The sequence below is a fragment of the Gadus morhua genome, chromosome 16 (assembly GCF_902167405.1).
Source record: "Gadus morhua chromosome 16, gadMor3.0, whole genome shotgun sequence".
Taxonomy (NCBI): Eukaryota; Metazoa; Chordata; class Actinopteri; order Gadiformes; family Gadidae; genus Gadus; species Gadus morhua.
The window spans coordinates 12,775,397-12,794,364 of record NC_044063.1 but is presented as its reverse complement, the minus strand read 5'-3'; the positions used below and the strand labels follow the sequence as shown (position 1 = coordinate 12,794,364).

The following is an 18,968-nucleotide window of genomic DNA, read 5'->3' as shown; positions in this document are numbered from 1 at the left end:
ACATGGCCTGTGTAGCCCTTTGAGACCGTACCTGTGATTAAGTATCCTGTCATCGCCGCCGCGTTTTAATCATTTGCGTAATAGTCTGGAACCTCCACCCACCGTTCAGAGGGGCGTAATCAAGGGCACGGAACCAAACACCTCCAGACGCGATTGGATACAGGCTAAACCAATCAGAGCATAGCTCGTGGCGTAGCGCCGAGGGCTGCGTCGGGTAATTTAACGTTCACCCAATTATTTCAGAAGTACACACATTGGCACACACATCGTTCTGAAACAACGAAAGCCTTGAGTGCAGATGTTTGTTCTGCTTCTAGAGAAAATAAACGGTCCAGTTTGTTAAATACTTTCTCGGATTCAACTGACCGTCAGCTGACCAAGGCAGCCATCTTGGTCATCTAGCCAATCCTATCAAACTCCCCCCATCGTACCAAACGGTTGTGATTGACCCGGGTCCACTTCTCCTGTCTGAACGGGAACGGGGGGCCGGACCATCTGCCGGAGCAAATTAAACATGAGCTCTCCGATTTGTCTGGTTCCCAGGCCTGTGATTACGGGATTAACAAATAAAATGTACTTGACTTGAGTGACATGGACCCCCCCCACCACCACCACTGTACAGATGCTGACCTGATGGGCCGTACTAGACTTCATCCTCCATTCACTGAACACACCAATACCTCGGTTATCTATGCTGCAGTTGAACTTTGGTGAATTTCATCAGTAGTCACCTGGTGGCTCACGATTCACCTCTAGTCGGGTAATCCAATATGGCAGTTGAAGATTAATTTGTTGTAAAATTGACATCAACAAGATTATAATCAAAGGGAGGCTCTGTAATGTCTAGCCAGAAATGAAAGCGGTCGGTAAACACGACTTAAAGTGACATCCTAGCGTGCTCTATCATTCTGTGTTTTCTCCCATACCGGGACATCCGTCCCATCCATCATCTCAAACGCCTTGAAGGGTCCCAAGCGATGGGGAATACGTCCAGGGGTAGTGAGACTGAACTGCTACCCTCGCCGTATCCGCTTGTGTGTCTCTTCCTCAAGTTCGCCCGTGATTTATAGCCAGACGTTAGCAATAAAAACTAATTAGCCTGTGCGGTGCAACTTAAAGGGGGGAGGGCCAGGCGCTGCAGTAGTGGCTAGGGGGTTCGATTCCCAGCCGTGCTCCCCAGTCGCCTGCTTCAAGGCATCGTTGAGCAAGACGTCTAGCCCCCTGCCCGCTCCTAAATGATATATGTCTCTCGGTTCCACGTCGTTTTGAATAAAAGCATCTGCTAATAGAATAAAAAGCGAACTGATAAGTAATACAATTGGTCCCGCCCTGAAACCCTTCAACAGCCAGAGCATCCGCAGGAAAAAACAAACACCTACCGGCCCCCGGCCTCCCCAGCAACAAGTGAGTGGTGCTGAGGCTGATTATTGTCATGCGGGCCAGTGCTGCGCTCTCCAGGCTGATGGATGGGAGGGTTCGAGCAGCCAGAGTAATCACTCTGTCAGGAAACACTGGATGCTAGAGGTCGCAGGGTTAAATGCATGGAGGATGCACACACACACACACACACACACACACACACAAACGTACACAAATACACACACACTCAAAAACTCACACACACACACTCACAAACGTACACAAACGCACACACACTCACGCGCACACACACAGACTCACACACACACATACACACACACACACACACACACACACACACACACACACACACACACACACACACACACACACACCCACACACACACACACATAGACTCACACACAGCCTTAAGTCTTAAGCGGGTGACTGGAGAGATTCGGATGCTACTGCACTCGAAGTGGGAAGCCATTGCAGTTGTTTGTGCTTCACTGCCGCAGTTCAGTGCTCGCCTCACTAGCGTCTGCAATTGCCTGAAAATCGCATTTCCTGCATGGCCACATGATCTCTGGTCAACTGTGCTTGGGAGAGTTTATTTTTAATGTGTAAAACAGGCCAGCTTGCCGTTGAGCAGTGGCGGAAATATTCCCAGGGCTCGCGCTAAGGCGGTCAGACAGGGGAAATACTGTACGTGCCATTTCTGCGTACATACATCCATAGCACTGGCCGGCCCCACCGGGAATTGAACCTCCAACCCTTGGCAGTGTTATCTCCACGCTCTGCCAGCCCCCGCTAGAGAAGGCGTGGTACAAACAGGGAGTCTTGCATCAATTCGCCACGCTTGCTGACGGCTGGAGTGCTGAACAGGATGTTGACACGGCAAATTAGATTGATTCTGAGTGTAAAAATGTGCTGATCACCATTCCTTTCTTCCACGTCTCAGCCAATCAGTGGGCAGCGCCTGGCAGACCGTAGCGGACCACGTGAAGCAGGAGAGACACACTGTGCTAGGACTCTTCCCCAACACAGTTTATCTGTTCATCGTCCGAGCTGTCAACTCGTACGGCCTCAGCGACCCCAGCCCCATCTCAGAGCCGGTCAGAACCCAGGGTGAGTGGACCGGTGCTGGGGAAGACCAACATCTCTTATTAGTGTTGGATAACCAGACACAGAACAGAGGGCTGGTTTACTGCCACTTTATTCATTATGTGGTAACAAAGTGAATGCATTATTCATATCTTTACAATAGTCAGTAAAACAATAGATCGTCATCACCTACATTTACATTTAGGGCATTAAGCAGACGCATTTATCCAAAGTGACTTACAATAAGTACATTTGTCATAAGAAAGATAAACCAAGTACTAACATTCGCTAGCTGAACCCATTCCCTGTATGCAACAATACTAGCTAGGATAAGATGCCTCACAATGCTAAGTATACATTTTTAAGTGCAAGGAAGTACAACATACAATAAGTGATTCCATTAAGTGCCATTTTATTTAATGCAAAGCAGATTTTCTTTTTTATATAAGATAAAATAAAATGAAAACATTTGCTTAGCACAGACCCTGGCATCTGGCGATGTCAGCCCGTGAGGCTCTGACGTCTCCCCCAGTCCTGAGCAGCGTGCCAGGCTGTGACTCTGGGCGGTGGTGAGCTGCCTTCAGCCTTCAAGCCTGGTTACAGGAAGGCGCTTGTGTTGTGCTTTCAGACGGCAGCCCCACCGAGCAGGGAGTGGACCACAGGCAGGTGCAGAAGGAGCTGGGCCAGGTCTCTGTCTACATGCTGAAGCCCGTGGTGCTGTCCCCTTCCAGCGCCAAGATCTCCTGGACCGTGAGTAGAAACATCTGCTAGGGGGGGGCTCGGCGTCGCCGCGCGTTTCGTTAGCTCACCTCCAGGGTTACCTTCTTCCCTGTTTACACTGTTTATGTAGATTTGAATCCCCCCCAATTCCATTTACATTACATTTACATTCAGGGCATTTAGCAGACGCTTTTATCCAAAGCGACTTATGATAAGTACATCAGTCAGAAGAAAGAGAAACAATATTCTGCTGTCGGTAAAGTAATGATGTTCATAGAACTATGTGACAAGCAGTGCACTGACAATCACCAGGTTAACCCATTCCCCGTATACAACAAAGATAGCTAGGATAAGATGCTACACAATGCTAAGTACTATTTTCAAGTGATATCTGGATGTTTAATGTATGTTAATGTCAAATGTATGTATTTATCGATGTGTCAAATCTCATTATACGATGTCATCATGACCAGGTTGAACCATTTATTCTTCGACCGCTGCTGCGTTTCTAACTCGTCTCGTGTGCTGTGATTGGTCAGGTGGCGCGCCAATCGCGCTACGTGCAGGGCTACCGCGTGTTCTACCGGACCATCGGCAGCTCCTGGTTGGTGCAGGACGTGGAGTCCGCCCCGGAGCAGAGCACCATCCTGGCCGAGCTGCGCGGCAACACCGAGTACGAGGTCAAGATCCGGCCGTACTTCAACGAGCTGCAGGGCGTGGACAGCCTGATGGTGGGCCTGCGGACCCCCGAAGAGGGTGAGGAGAGACGGAGACTAGGAGGAGAGAGAGACAGAGAGAGAGACAGACAGACAGAGAGACAGACAGTGAGACAGAGACAGAGAGGCAGAGACACAGAGACACAGAGACAGACAGAGAGACAGAGAGACAGAGAGACGGAGACACAGGGAGACAGAGAGCCAGAGAGGCAGAGAGACAGACAGAGAGACAGAGAGACAGACAGACAGAGAGACAGAGAGACAAAGAAACAGAGAGAAAGAGGGACAGAGACAGACAGAGAGACAGAGACCGCTCTGCTATAGGAGGAGAGGCAGGGAGACAGAGAGACAGAGAGACAGTGAGGCAGAGAGACAGACAGAGAGGCAGAGAGACAGAGAGAGAGGCAGAGAGACAGAGAGACAAAGAAATGGAGAGACAGAGACAGACAGAGAGGCAGAGAGACAGAGAGACGGAGAGACAGAGAGACGGAGAGACACAGAGACAGACAGAGAGGTAGAGAGACAGAGAGACGGAGAGACAGAGAGACGGAGAGACACAGAGACAGACAGAGAGACAGAGAGACAGAGAGACGGAGAGACGGACGAGACCGCTCTGCTGTCACTGGAGAGGTATACCCTCCACACACAAAGGCTGTGTCCTCTGTAGCACAGTGTGTGTGTGTGTGTGTGTGTGTGTGTGTGTGTGTGTGTGTGTGTGTGTGTGTGTGTGTGTGTGTGTGTGTGCATGAGGGGGATTGTTATGGGTCCGTCCGATCGGATAGGCAGATGGATGGGTGAATGGGTAGATGGATGACTAGGTAGATGGATGGATGAATTAATGATTGAGAGAGAGAGAGAGAGAGAGAGAGAGAGAGAGAGAGAGAGAGAGAGAGAGAGAGAGAGAGAGAGAGAGAGAGAGAGAGAGAGAGACTGATTCACTGACTAGCTGACTGACTGACTGAATGACTGAATGTCTGTCCCTTTCTATCTGATAGACAGATAGAAAGGGACAGATAGATAGAAAGATTGAGAGATAGACAGAAGGATATATATATATATATATATATATATATATATATATATATATATATATATATATATATAGAGAGAGAGAGGGTGAGATAGAGAGGCATGACTTGCGTATTATGCCATCATCAACTGACCTTTCCTTCCCCCTCTCTCTCCCCTCCCTCCCCCTTTCTCCCCCAGTGCTGTGCGTGCCCCCCCAGGCCGTGTCCGTGGTGCAGCTCAGCAACAGCTCAAGCATCAATGTGTCCTGGGAGCCCCCCCCCCACAGCACCCTGACCGGCATCATCCACGAGTACCGGGTGAGACCCCCTCCCTGACTGACTGATGACTGACTGAATGACTGACTGATTAACTGACTAGCTGGCTGACTGACTGACTGTCTGCATGATTAACTGACTAGTTGGCTGACTGACTGAATGACTGAATGACCGACTGATTAACTGACTAGCTGACTGACTGACTGAATGACGGAATGACCGACTGATTAACTGACTAGCTGGCTGACTGACTGAACGACTGACTGATTAACTGACTAGCTGGCTGACTGACTGAGAGACTGACTGACTGAGTGGCTGACTGACTGTCCAACTGACTGGGTGCCTAATTGAGTGACTGACTGACGACCCCTCAAACTGCTAATGTCCCTGAACATGCCATGCATATATATATATATATATATATATATATATACACATATATATTGTAGCGGGCCAGTGTGTGTGGGATTTCCACGCTACCAAGTCGAACAGACAAAATGACACAACACAGAGAGCAGTTCCAGTGCAGAATGGTTTATTCACCTAGCAAACCAAACCAGGGTGGGAAAAGGGTTGTCCACCTCTTCTGTGATACAGTCCAACACTTTCCACATATCTCTTTCCCTTAGGCCGTTCCGTGCTTCCAGGCGATCACACAGATCCTGCCTGTCCTGTCCTGTCCTGTCCTGTCCTGTCCTGTCCTGTCCTGTCCTGTCCTGTCCTGTCCTGTCCTGTCCTGTCCTGTCCTGTCCTGTCCTGTCCTGTCCTGTGCTAGCCCTAGCGCCAGCTCTAGCTCCAGTTCCAACTTCTCCTCACAAGTCTGTTTGCTAGCCCTCTTAAGCCCCAGCACCCCTGGTTAACGATCCGCAGGCTTGCCTCATTAAAAGGAGGAATTCCATAAATGGCTTGGGGGTGGAGCCAGCAGGTTGCCAGACCTACCACTCCCCTCACTCCTCCCTGGCGGCTGCCCAAATATATACTGTATATATATATTTATATATGTGTATAAATATGTGTGTGTGTATATATAGATGAACTGTATATGCTGTTACTATATTAATAGGGTTGAAGCTGGGGTAAAATGCATTTGTATATCATGGGGTTCATTGAAATGCGGGGTCTATTTTGAATAGAGTGGATTAACAGTCATCACTTGCTATTATCTGACCAATGAGCAGTTGACTGTTGAAAGGGAACCAATTTGGTCCTGATATTGTTGACTGAGCACACAGTGTGTGCCCGTCAACTGTTTTGCAGGGGGGGAGGATGACAGAGAGGGAGAGAGAGAGAGACAGAGGGAGATAGATTGTGGGGCAGAGAGAGAGAGAGCGATTGAGATGATTATCTGTCCATTAGTGTGAGAACAGCAGGCATTACTAATCGCTCCATCATCGATGTGAGAAGCATCCACACCGAACACACATTCTGTATTGCTTTCTGTTCCTGTCACATTACTCAACTCATCATCATATTACTACAACAGATCTGGATAAAAAGAAAGCGCAATTTGACCACAAAGATAGTCTTTGTCCCTGTCTGAGAAGGTTCCTAGTGCTGTCTGTGTATGTTTTGGTTCGCTCTTTTTATGTGTAGTTTATGTATAGTCATGTTATTACGACGGAAGGTCTATTAGGGGGAAGATTAACATCATTAACAGCGCCGTGTACAATTATGTTTACTACGTACATCCACAGAGCCACTATGCCTTTGAGGCGAAAAGCGCTGAGATGCAGTCATGCTCAATTAAAGATGATATTGTTGAGCTGAACACACGTGATTTCAAATGCACGGTGAGGGACTTCAAAGTGAGACGTTAAGAAACTATAATGGAGAAGAAATACCTGGACTGTTAGCGTGGAATAATCTGTTTCTTACCGAGGGTGAATAGTGCAACAGGTTGAAACGCATGCAAAGTGGGTGATGCAGTTGAGATGCCATCCAGAAACGACATTTCATCTACTTTCATTTAAACTTGGCTGCCGGCCATTATTTCCTTGGCCGTCACTAATTCATTTCCCTCCATCAAATTGAAAAAACGAAAGAGGATGTTGCTTTCATGGAGTATGAGCTTGTAAACCCCTTTTTTCAGCCGCTAACTGTGATGAACGGCTGGGCAGAAATCCTTGACTTTCCTTGACATCAACTGAAAAACGTTTACAAAATGACAAGTGACATCCATCATGTCCTCCCTTAACCTGATATCAGCAAAGGTCACGGGAAACATTGAGTTGTCTTTGTGCGCGGTACCTCAACCACATACTACATCACCCACCGCCCCCAAAAAAGATATCTCTGACCAAGGCCGTTGCCAGGGTTAGAGATAGTGTGGTCAGGGGGGAGGGGGGTTATGTTGGGGAGGGTGGGGGGGGGGGGGGGGGGGGGGGGACACACGGCGGACACAAAGTAACAAGCCTCAACCGAATTAAGCATTTACCCACCTCGGAAAAAGAGCTCAACCGCTAATTCTGCATACAGTTGCATTTCGGTTCGAATTTCCTTCTCATCTCTGCAAAAAAAAAAAGGTCCTCGGCTGGACCTCGACGACCTCATCGCTGGCTACGGGTGGCATGCTGACCTCTGACCTCTGCTGACCCCTCCTTCCCCCTCCTTCAGGTGTGGTGTCTGGGGGCCTCGGAGAGGGGGGGCCAGATGAACCGCACGGTGGACGGGGCGGTGCTGTCCATCCTGCTGACGGGGCTGCTGCCGGGGGTCCGCTACAGCGTCATGGTGGCGTCCGTCACCGCTCTGGGCGAGGGCCCCCCCAGCCCGCCAGTCGACCTGCTGCTCAGTGAGTGTCACGCGGCTGCCCTTGTTTGCTGATCCCTCCTGCTTTATTCCCTTCTCAGTCTGTCAGGTGCTCCTGATTCGGGGCTGGAGCTGCTACTGCTACTGCCGCTACTTATGGCGTGGCCTGTGTTCCCCCACTGGGCCTCTCACCATTGGCAGCTCCTGTCGTTCTGTTGTCACTTTGTCCTGAGCTGTTTGGGTTCCGTGAATGGAGGGCTGTCAGTATAGGCTCATTTTGTGTTTCTGTTGTTAGTTAGAGAGTCTGGGAGTTGCAGGGTAGGAGGAGGAAGTCGTGGCTTCGACGGCCCAATGCGCGGCTGGCCCAGGCTTCCTCCATCTTTTTGTTTGGGTTAAACAGTCCTCCAGTTGTCGGAGTTTGGGAACAGCATAAGCTTAGTAATGTGTCATTATTATTTAAACTTTAATTCTGGTTCGGTGCACGGGGGGTCTTCAGATCGCCACAGAGACTTAATTCAATGAATTATCATTATTAATTATTAGTATTATTATTACGATTTGTGAATGAATTAAGTGCTGGTGTATGGCTGTGTTAAATGTGGGGGCGAGGAACCAGAGTTCAAACCTCGTTATCTGCTGACCCTCGACCTCGAACTGAGATTTGTGTTGGATGAAAGCATTGGCTAAATGGCACAACAATACGGTATTTAACTTGGTAAAACAAACATTTAACATGAATTATCAATAATGAATTCAATGATATGTCATGTTGACCTCGATATCTTTTATACACCCGACGCTCGCAGCCACCATCTCGGGATAGAGCGATGACTCACCCTGCTCTCTCCTCCTCCTCTCACCCCCAGGTGCTCCGGGGTCCGACCGGACCTCCGTCCCGGGGGAGACGGAGCGGGCGGGGCCGGGCCTGGGGGAGCAGATCACGGGGGTGGTGCGCCAGCCGGCCTTCATGGCGGGGCTGGGGGTGGCGTCCTGGGTGGTGCTGATGGGCTTCAGCGGCTGGCTGTACTGCCGCCACCGCCGGAGGAAACAGCTGGGCCACTACACCACCTCCTTCGCCTACACCCCTGCAGGTGGGGACGGTTCGGCGTGGGTGTGAAGGAACATAGACGGAGGTTTTAGGTGGAGGGTGGTGTGTTATTTTGGGTTTGTGGGCAATGGCTGTTCTGAATCATGCGTTCCAGCGTGGGTCTTTAGCGTTTCCTTTCTCTACTTTTTGTTGTCATTAAACATGGTTTCATGTTGTTTTTGCAGCCTTAACTGCCCATGAATACGGAGACAAAAGAAGGGAAATGATGTGTAGTGTTTGAGTGTATTACTCATTTTAATGAAACGTACATCTGCTCTCAGAACTGCAGACTCAAACAGTGGAGCGTGCATTTAGGTCACCGGCGTACGCCTGATGTAAAATCTGTGTACTTAATAATTAAATCCCAGCTGGGACAGACAGACTTGCTCATTGTGGCCTTGAGAGAAAGAGCTGCGTTTGAAGATACCCAACCAGACTTTAAACTGCCAGTTTGTTCCCTCTTCTGTCCTTCCAGTCGGTTTTCCTCATGGAGAAGGATCCGGAATCATCAACGGAGGGTACAGTTCCCTGTCTCGCTAAATAATACAATATGTAATATAAAACATAACAGTTATATACAATAGAACAGTTACACATAGTACACCATTTACATACAATATAACAGTTACACACAATAGAACAGTTACACAACAGATACTCATCATAGAAACGTTACACAACAGTTTCAAATAGTAGAACCGTTACACAACAGTCACACTTCACCTGGAAAATGTTTTGATGTTTTCCTCTGCTCCCTGTTGTTTGTTCCCAGGCCAGGCATGTTGGGATCAAACATGGGCACCTACCCCTGGCTGGCCGAGTCCTGGCACGCCTCGAATCTAAGCCAGCAGAGCAAGGAGTCTGTCTACCCCTGTTCCAGCAAGCTGGGGCCCCCAGATAGATACTTCACCGGTAAAGGCACAACACAAGCAAACCAAACAAGTAGTATATGAATCAATGGTTATGAGGTGATTCATGATTACTGTCAACAATCACACGGCAGGGGATGATTGCGTTGAACATTTCGCCGGTAACTTCATTAAAAAAGGAATGTGTTCCACTGCACAAAGAGTTGATAGACGCAAAAACATCAGCAACAAACAAATAACTAATTGGTACCGCTACTAATACAGACAATACAACAAAGAACACAACAAACACACAAAAAAACACAAGAACTGCAACGCCAACTGAATTATAAATAAAGCGTTCATTTCCTACTGGGATTCCCTACCGTTGGGGGTAGGAAACGGGCATCATTAGGTGAAAGATGTTTGGAAAAGTTAAAACGTAAACTTATGTACAGGCGGCATTCAGGGGGCTTGTTGCTCAGGAGGTAGAGCGAGTTGGCTGTTAACCGGAAGGTTGCGAGTTCAATCCCCGGCTCCTTCTAGCTGGGTGTCGAGGTGTCCCTGAGCGAGACAGCTCTCCCTAGCTGCTCCTGAAGAGCTGGCTGTCGGCCCTTTCATGGTTGACAACGCCATCGCGAGTGTGAATGTGTGCATGAACGGATGAATGTGAGGCAGTACTGTAAAGCGCTTGGAGTGGCCACTGGTTAGAACAGCGCTGTATAAATGCAGTCCGTTCACTCGGCGCTCCGTATCCCGACCCTCCTCTCCCCACACAGGAGGCGGCCTCCACAACTTCCCCAGCGCCCAGTCGGAGAAGTACAGCTCCAAGTCCAGCGACAGCCCCATCTACAGCACCATCAACACGGCGGCGGAGGAGGACCTGCTCACCTACTACGACACCTACTCCAGCGTGCCCTACTCCCTGGGCCCCGACCCCTACGCCAGCACCCCTGTGCTGACCCACAGCAGCCTGGCGGGGCTGGAGCAGGGCCTGGACCAGTGGACCATCCAGGCCGGTCAGTCGGGGGCCGAGTACGCCAAGCTCCAGTACTCCCGGACGACCAGCGGTGGGTTTTGTCAATATTGTTATATTAATAATATAACAATATTATTAATATTGTTAGTGCGTGCCACTTGGTTCTATGAACATCCTAACTGTACCGACAGAGATATATTGTTGTGTCTCTTTCTTCTGGCAAATGTACTTATTGTACGTCGCTTTGGGTAAGCGTCTGCTAAATGCCCTAAATGTAAATGTATTGATCCCTAATGGGAAATGTGAGCTTGACCGTGGAAAGTACAGGACAGTAGAACTTGTCTAAACTGTGTGGCTGTATACACCATACACTGAGAGTAGTAGACATGCAGATGCAAGAATAAATGTAAACTTAAATGGTTTGCAATGTTTGTTGTAAGGTCTTCATCAAACTCTGACACCCCTGGCCTCTGTTGCTGTGGGCCTTTTCTCGTCCTTTGACACGGGTGGTGTTTTTCCTCTCCTCTCTCAGCCAAAAAGGTGAAGCAACGTTCCAGTCGGCCATCCAAGCCGGCTACCCTGAACTGGGTGGATGTGCTGTCACAGCCCCTCCCCGCGGACAGAGACCTGGGCCAATGCCAGATGAACCCGCAGGACTGTCTCAGGTAACCGCCAGAGCCATTGTCAAGCCCACACATTGTCCCAAACAGGGAGGTCGAGGTGGAGACAAGAGGAGGAACGCCCTCGATCCTGTTACCAGGCTCTGTCTTTGTGCTTATGTCCTCAGGGTAATTATGAAATTAAAAGCTTCTGCTCTGTTTACTTTACTTACTGTTTTAACTTCCCCTCCATAACTAAATGACTTAATTCTGATGGATAGGAGATCAGCCTAATCACGCTGTATGCCTCTAACGCTTCGCACATTGCGCCCGTGTGTGTTTGTGTGCGCGCATGTTTGTGTTGATGTGGTGGGGGTTGTGGTGAGAGGGGTCTGGTTGGGTCTGTGTCTCAAACCACGGTGTGTGTCTGCAGGCTGTGTGTGTGCTTCTGCAGGTTTGTGTCTCCGGGCTGTGTGTGTGTCCGTAGGTGAGTTGTGTGTATGCAGGCGCGTGTCTGCAGAATGGGTTTGTGTCTGAAGGTGTGGGTCTTCAGGGTGTGTGTCTGCAGGTTTGTGTCTACAGGCTAGGTGTGTGTGTGTGTGTGTGGGTGTGTGTGTGTGTGTGTGTGTGTGTGTGTGTGTGTGTGTGTGACGTGTGTGTGTGTGTGTGTGTGTGTGTGTGTGTGTGTGTGTGTGTGTGTGTGTGTGTGTGTGTGTGTGTGACGTGTGTGTGTGTGTGTTTGTGTGTGTGTGTGTGTGTGTGTGTGTGTGTGTGTGTGTGTGTGTGTGTGTGTGTGTGTGTGTGTGTGTGTGTGTGTGTGTGTGTGTCATCTGCAGGTTTGTGTATACAGGCTGGGTGTGTGTCTGTATTGTGCATGTCTGCAGGCCGTGTGTGTAGGGGACTGGCTGTGTGTCTGCAGGCTATGTGTGTGTGTATGTCATGGTGTGTGTGTGTAGGTCTGGGTGGGTGTGTTTATGTCGTGGGGGCTGTTTGTGGGTCCTGGTTGGTTGGAACTCCTCATTGGGGTTACAGAAGGAAACGTCTGCTCTAACGAGGCGTGACAGATTCGATTGTGGGCCTTGCAGGGCAGCTATGGGGTTGTGGGGGGGCTGTTCTGAAGTTGTGGTCCGCCCTTTATAATAACATCCGCCGCCCCTCTGACAGCCTCCATTAGTAGGGAGCGTCGTAGCGACACGGCCGCCATTTAAAACACCGTGGCAGACCTGAAGAAGACAAAGAGGTTGTTCCCCACCTCCTGTTACTGAGTTACCGCTTTACACCAAGACTTGTGGAAGGTTTTTGTATTTAAAATGTCCTGTTTGAATTATTCACTTTGTTTATCAATAATATAATTCATGAACTGCTTTGTTATCAAAGTGAAAATTAGAGATCCTGCGATATATTCTTTATAGGAGGCATCTGAACAGCCTGTGTAATACCTCTCACTCTCTCTCTCTCTCTCTCTCTCTCTCTCTCTGTCTCTCTGTCTCTCTCTCTGTCTCTTTGTCTCTCTGTCTCTCTCTCTGTCTCTCTCTCTCTGTCTCTCTCTCTCTCTCTCTCTCTCTCTCTCTCTCTCTCCCTCTCTGTCTCTGTCTCTCTTTTCTCCTCCTCCTCCCCCTCCCCCTCCTCCTCCTCCTCCTCAGCACCGACGAAGACGAGGAGGACTGGTGCCCCCCCCTCCCGGCCCGTACCTACCTGATGGACGAGGAGCTGGCCCTGAGCCTGCAGCAGTCCGCCGCCTCCCCCTCGCCCTCCCTGTCGCCCTCGCCATCGCCCTCGCCGCCTTCCCCCCTCCCTCCCCAACGCCGTCGGCCCGGCGACCATCCCCCCCGGCAACGGCCCCTGGACCTCCTGGCGGCGCACCACCCTTCCTCCTCCTCCGCCGGCGCCGCCACCAACGCCTCCGTCACCCAGTCCAACCCCGACCTGTTCTCCCCCAAGGAGGTGCTGTCCGTGGGCGAGCTGTACCACACCCTGCGCTGGCCCGGAGACGCGGAGGGGGCGGCGGACGCAGGGAAAGGTATTGTATAATTCAGCAGCGGTGTGTGGCTAAGTGAGGCAGCGCCACCCCCCCCCCCCCCCCCCCCTCCACCCAACCCAACCCCCAACCAACCCCGGCCCCCACCACAAGGGATTTCCCAAAAGTTTAATGCACTGCCAACCCACGCCATGCATAATTCATGGCTACGAGGTGACCTAAGAAGAGAGCGTATTCGCGCATGGAGCATACATAGAGTTCCATTTGTTTTAGTCCCGCCCCCCTCGCAGCCATCCCCCTCCTTGGAGCTGCTCTCGGAGGATGACATCATGTGTTCCTTACCGTCAGGACAATCTTCTCTCTTCGCTGCAGAGTTCAACCCCGCAGTCCAGGCGCATAAATCTAGACCCAAGAAGAAGCCCCAGAGGGACGGCCAGCAGCAACCGAGGAGAGAAGTACACACCCAAGCAGGTAATTCACACACACAAACACACACACACACACACACACACACACACACACAAACATGGACAAACATGCACATACACACTCACACATACTCACACAGAGACACACACATACGCGCACAAGCACACACACACACACACACACACACACACACACACACACACACACACACACACACACACACACACTCACAGGCACACACACACACACACACACATATACACGGACAAACATGCACATACACACAGACACACACAGACGCACGCACACGCACACACAAACACACACACTGTGTTTCACCAGAATCACCATCCTGACTCAGAAACAATGCATAGACAACATGATATTTATTTTTGCTTGTGAGCCAGGATTCCATTGCTAATTCATATTCACACAGACCAGTCCCATCCGCTACTCTGATGGCTACCTCGCCTGCTCCCTGGTCGGCACACACAGTGCATTCTGCTACAGTTTCTGTAGTAGGCAGATCTACATAAACCACAGTGCGTCATGTTAGGAGTTGCTAACGCCTCCGTCCATCTATTCACTATGCAGATCTACATTATCCACAGTGCATTCCGCTACAGTTTCTGGAGTATGCAGATCTACGTTAACCACAGTGTATTCTGCTAGTTTCTGGAGTATGCAGATCTACGTTAACCACAGTGTATTCTGCTAGTTTCTGGAGTATGCAGATCTGCGTTAACCAGTGTATTCTGCTAGTTTCTGGAGTATGCAGATCTAGGTTAACCAGTGTATTCTGCTAGTTTCTGGAGTATGCAGATCTACGTTAACCAGTGGATTCTGCTACAGTTTCTGGAGTAAGCAGATCTACGTTAACCAGTGTATTCTGCTAGTTTCTGGAGTATGCAGATCTACGTTAACCAGTGTATTCTGCTAGTTTCTGGAGTATGCAGATCTACGTTAACCAGTGGATTCTGCTACAGTTTCTGGAGTATGCAGATCTAAGTTAACCAAAGTGTATTCTGCTAGTTTCTGGAGTATGCAGATCTACGTTAAACACAGTGTAATCTGCTACAGTTTCTGGAGTAAGCAGATCTACGTTAACCAGTGTATTCTGCTAGTTTCTGGAGTATGCAGATCTACGTTAACCAGTGTATTCCGCTACAGTTTCTGGAGTAAGCAGATCTACGTTATCCAAAGTGTATTCTACTACAGTTTCTGGAGTATGCAGATCTACGTTAACCACAGTGTAATTTGCTAGGAGCTGCTAACGCTTCCATCTCTCCGTCGTCTATGCAGATCTCCCCCCTCCGCCCACCCCCCCGCCCACAGAGCGGTCGGACGCGGCGGGCGGCGGCGGCGGCCGGGCGACCGAGGGCGATCTGGCGGCGGCGAGCGGGTCGCCCGCCGCCCAGCGGAGGCGCGGGTTGGTCTCGCCCCAGAAGAGAGGGCCCTCCAAGTGGCTGGCACAGGGTACGTCCGCGCCGGCAACACGCTGCAACTTTTATGGGATGACTCCTAGCGCCAATCCCACTCGGCCGGCGTGCGGGGGGGAAGCGGAGCAGTTCTGGGAATGAATTTTTTATTTCGACTCACTTTTGTCGCACGCAGAGGATCTTTCGAGTTTGACTCTTGAACTGGTCGGTCTCCTGTAGAGAGCAGTATTGTTCTTTTTTGAGGGATCTGTGAGGATGATGTGTGCTGTGATATGTCTATAAACGGCTGTTGTTGTTATCTCTGCAGTCCTGAATTGTGATATATTATTCCATGTACCGATCGGTGTAGAAAACACTGTACATTATGAAATACATTACAGTTAACAACATCTGAACGAACTGAATATACAATAGATTATGTGAGACTATGTGAGTCACTATCTTTCTACATCAATGCATTAAATTATTTCAAGTCATTGACCTTCTTTAAACCGCCATAGAGGCTCAATATTCGAGATTAGTGATTGTTTCTTTGTCCTCATTTTCAGATGAGAACGTGATCCTGTGCGGTCAGTCCTGCGCCCTGCCCAAGGTCCAGTCCTCCAGCTACGGGTCCCTCGGTGGGGCCCCTGTTCGGCCCGCCACCAGTCCAAGGGCCCCTGGCTCCGCCGAGAAGAGGAGAGATGAGGTGACGCTTCCGAACTGATCCACTGCAAGAGTTTGCACCCGAGCACACATTGTGGCGGTGCTGTAGAAAAAAAAAGCTTTTTCGCTTGTTTCCCCATTCATTCGCAGACAAAGGAAAAGCTGAAGAGTGCTTTCATAGGGGGAGGTTGATATCTAACACCGACCATCCATTCAGAGTCATAGAGTCAGACAATGGCTTAAAAAAAATACCAAAAACAAAGTTTTCACTAAATATATGACTATCGCAAAAGAAACACATTCATTGTATGTTATTTAACGACACGGTGTGAAGACCTGATACAATTTCGTAGTACGATGTATCAGAGGTGAGATCATTTAGCTTTATATTACCACATAATCTTTTTCTATAAATTAAATCCGGCCACGGCCAAAGTCCATATCAATCAGTAACACACATCTTTAGTCATCAGTATCACAAGGGTCTATCTATCAGTTACATACACAGTCTATCAGTAACACACAGCTTTAGTCATCAGTATCACAAGGGTCTATCTATCAGTAACACACACAGTTTATCAGTAACACACACAGTGTATCAGTCACACACACAGTGTATCAGTAACACACAGCTTTACTCATCAGCATCACACTGGTCTATTAATCAGTAACACACAGCGACAGTCTATCAGTAACACACAGCTACGAACAACAGTAGTATCACACTGGTCTATTTATCAGTAACACATAGCACCGTGTGTCAGTAACACACAGTTTGTATCCATCAGTAACACAAAGTAACATTCATCAGTAACACACAGTCTATCCATCGGTAACACACAGTAGTATCACACAAGCCTGCCTCCGGGCTCGCTGTCGCTCCTCTAATTACGGGCTTTGCTTGTTTTGCTTGCAGAACCTCATTTAAACAGAAACTGATTATGTGACTTGATGGGGCGCCTCTTCTATCCTCTCTGGCTGCTTTTTCGTGAAAACCCATCAGCCTGTTGCCATGGCACCCTGAGAGAAGCGGGAAGATGAAACGGAGGGAACACGCCATGGCTTGCCACCTGCCTTTTTTTACTCACTGCTGTTATTTATATTCAATTTTGGATTTGATAATTTATTCTATTTTTTTGTGTGTTTGTTTATTTATTTATTTATTTATTTATTTTAGCTCTGCCACTGCGTGTATATTAAAAACATCTTGCAATGTGTAAAAGATGTAATCAAATGTGCTACAAAAATGATAAATGACAAAGAAATACAGTATTTTTAGAAAAAATGGACAGAAGTAACTTTTACTATTGTACAGCAAGATTATTGAATGTAGCTTACGTTTGCTGTTTACTAATATGTATTTTTTTTATGATAGATTAAAACATATGGCAAATGGAATAAGTTGCAAAACGCCACTGTGTGTGTGTGTTTGTGTGTGTGTGTGTGTGTGTGTGTGTGTGTGTGTACGTGTGTGTGTGTGTGTGTGTGTGTGTGTGTGTGTGTGTGTGTGTGTGTGTGTGTGTGTGTGTGTGTGTGCGTGCATAGGTTTGTGTTCCCCTGTGCGTGCACATTTGTTTGCGTTAGTGTCTGTTAAAGTTTATATTTGTGTGTAAATGCGTGCTTTGTCCTTCCTAATCACCAATGTGATAGTTCTGTCGAGATTTGTAAACTGTACAATAAAAGATTTGTTACAAAACCGACGCATTTGTTCCTCATCGTGTCCTACAACTGCCCTAATGGTTTTCTCCAGCATGTAAGACATAATGGTATTTATTATCGTGGGCATCTCCCTGCTCGAGGGCTTTCAACTTCTCCCCTATTGAAGACACCGCGCATTGTTTCACGACCAGAGCAGCGGGCAACGTGAACTGGATTCAAAGTATTTATTTATTTATGACATAAAACTGAGTGGATGTGTGTTGCGTTGTGTTAAATCAGTTGCATCACCAACGGCACAGTACAAATAAGAGAGATGGGGGGGGGGGGGGTAGGGGGGGATGGGTTGGCCTGACACACATCAGGAGAAGCACTTGGTTTGAGCTGATTGATAAAGAACGATCTTAGTTAATTATCCTGCATAGTGACATCCAGACCATGTTCAATTAATTACAGAATTACAGACGTTTATGTTAAACGTTAGATTTGAACCGGTTTTTACTAAATGGTCGCACACACATTAAAGGAGCGATTTGAATGTACAGTACTTAGTCATCAAATAAACATGATTTGTCATCAGAGATTAAGGAAAGTAAGAAAAACCGCCATTTTCTCCTTAGAAGTGTCCCTTCCAGGTCGAAAGGCTTGTTTTTGATTTTGTGTTATGATTCACTACTCTACCCTGAAAACCCTGCCAGATATTACCAAAATTGTCACAAAAACACAGTGTGCTGCAGTAATGGAAGTAAAGTAAACAAGCCATCTGGATCAAAATTTTACTAAATTCTACCCGACCTTACAGCCTTATAAGAAGTACCTTGTTCAGAGCCATGCTCAAACACAGATATATCGTGGTGTTACAATTAAAAGATGGAGACAGCTGAAAGCCCAGAAGGATTTTAAGAAGGACTCCACATGAGCCAGTGTATGATTTGCAAACGATAATTGCATTGCAAACTAATATGACGAGTGAAAACTCTCTCCAAAATAATAGATTTGGACTGCAGTATCTATTCAAAAGCTCTGTGTTCGTTAAAAAAAAAAAAAAAACGTTGATGAATTATGTGTATCTTGCTTGACTCCCCCTGTCGAATTGGAATGTTAAAGATGTTTTATGGATGTTTAAGCATATTTGTTATTAAAAATGTCTAAGAAGTCACGGACAATTATGGGATAACCCTCAGAATGGGTAGCCATTGGCCAATGACCACAGAATCCTACCAGGAAGAAGGATAAGGAAAAGCTAATGCACTTAATGCAATGCATGATTAAAAGGCTTATGCAATATACATGTGCGCTACTTGATCAAACACTGTGTATGTATCTACAGTAAATGTGTGTGTGTGTGTGTGTGTGTGTGTGTGTGTGTGTGTGTGT

At 48.2% G+C, this 18,968-nt stretch overlaps 1 protein-coding gene across 2 annotated transcripts in view; it reads left to right on the top strand.

Moving 5' to 3' along the window:
* zgc:77784 (Ig1_Robo domain-containing protein) overlaps positions 1 to 17,635 on the top strand; it is a 52,488-nt gene extending 34,853 nt beyond the window's left edge. Inside the window, exons 12-26 of one of the 2 annotated variants that reach the window (XM_030380938.1) lie at positions 2,322 to 2,488; positions 3,093 to 3,214; positions 3,724 to 3,940; positions 5,110 to 5,228; positions 7,800 to 7,974; positions 8,798 to 9,022; positions 9,494 to 9,536; positions 9,791 to 9,930; positions 10,646 to 10,936; positions 11,378 to 11,510; positions 13,088 to 13,464; positions 13,795 to 13,893; positions 15,154 to 15,327; positions 15,839 to 15,978; positions 16,939 to 17,635. In XM_030380938.1, coding sequence (XP_030236798.1) covers positions 2,322 to 2,488; positions 3,093 to 3,214; positions 3,724 to 3,940; positions 5,110 to 5,228; positions 7,800 to 7,974; positions 8,798 to 9,022; positions 9,494 to 9,536; positions 9,791 to 9,930; positions 10,646 to 10,936; positions 11,378 to 11,510; positions 13,088 to 13,464; positions 13,795 to 13,893; positions 15,154 to 15,327; positions 15,839 to 15,978; positions 16,939 to 16,959 — 2,443 coding nt within the window. In that variant the 3' untranslated portion in view covers positions 16,960 to 17,635. Of the gene's footprint in view, positions 1 to 2,321; positions 2,489 to 3,092; positions 3,215 to 3,723; positions 3,941 to 5,109; positions 5,229 to 7,799; positions 7,975 to 8,797; positions 9,023 to 9,493; positions 9,537 to 9,790; positions 9,931 to 10,645; positions 10,937 to 11,377; positions 11,511 to 13,087; positions 13,465 to 13,794; positions 13,894 to 15,153; positions 15,328 to 15,838; positions 15,979 to 16,851 lie in introns of both variants that reach the window. The other variant, XM_030380939.1, reaches the window with a different exon arrangement.
* Positions 17,636 to 18,968: the final 1,333 nt, after the last annotated feature.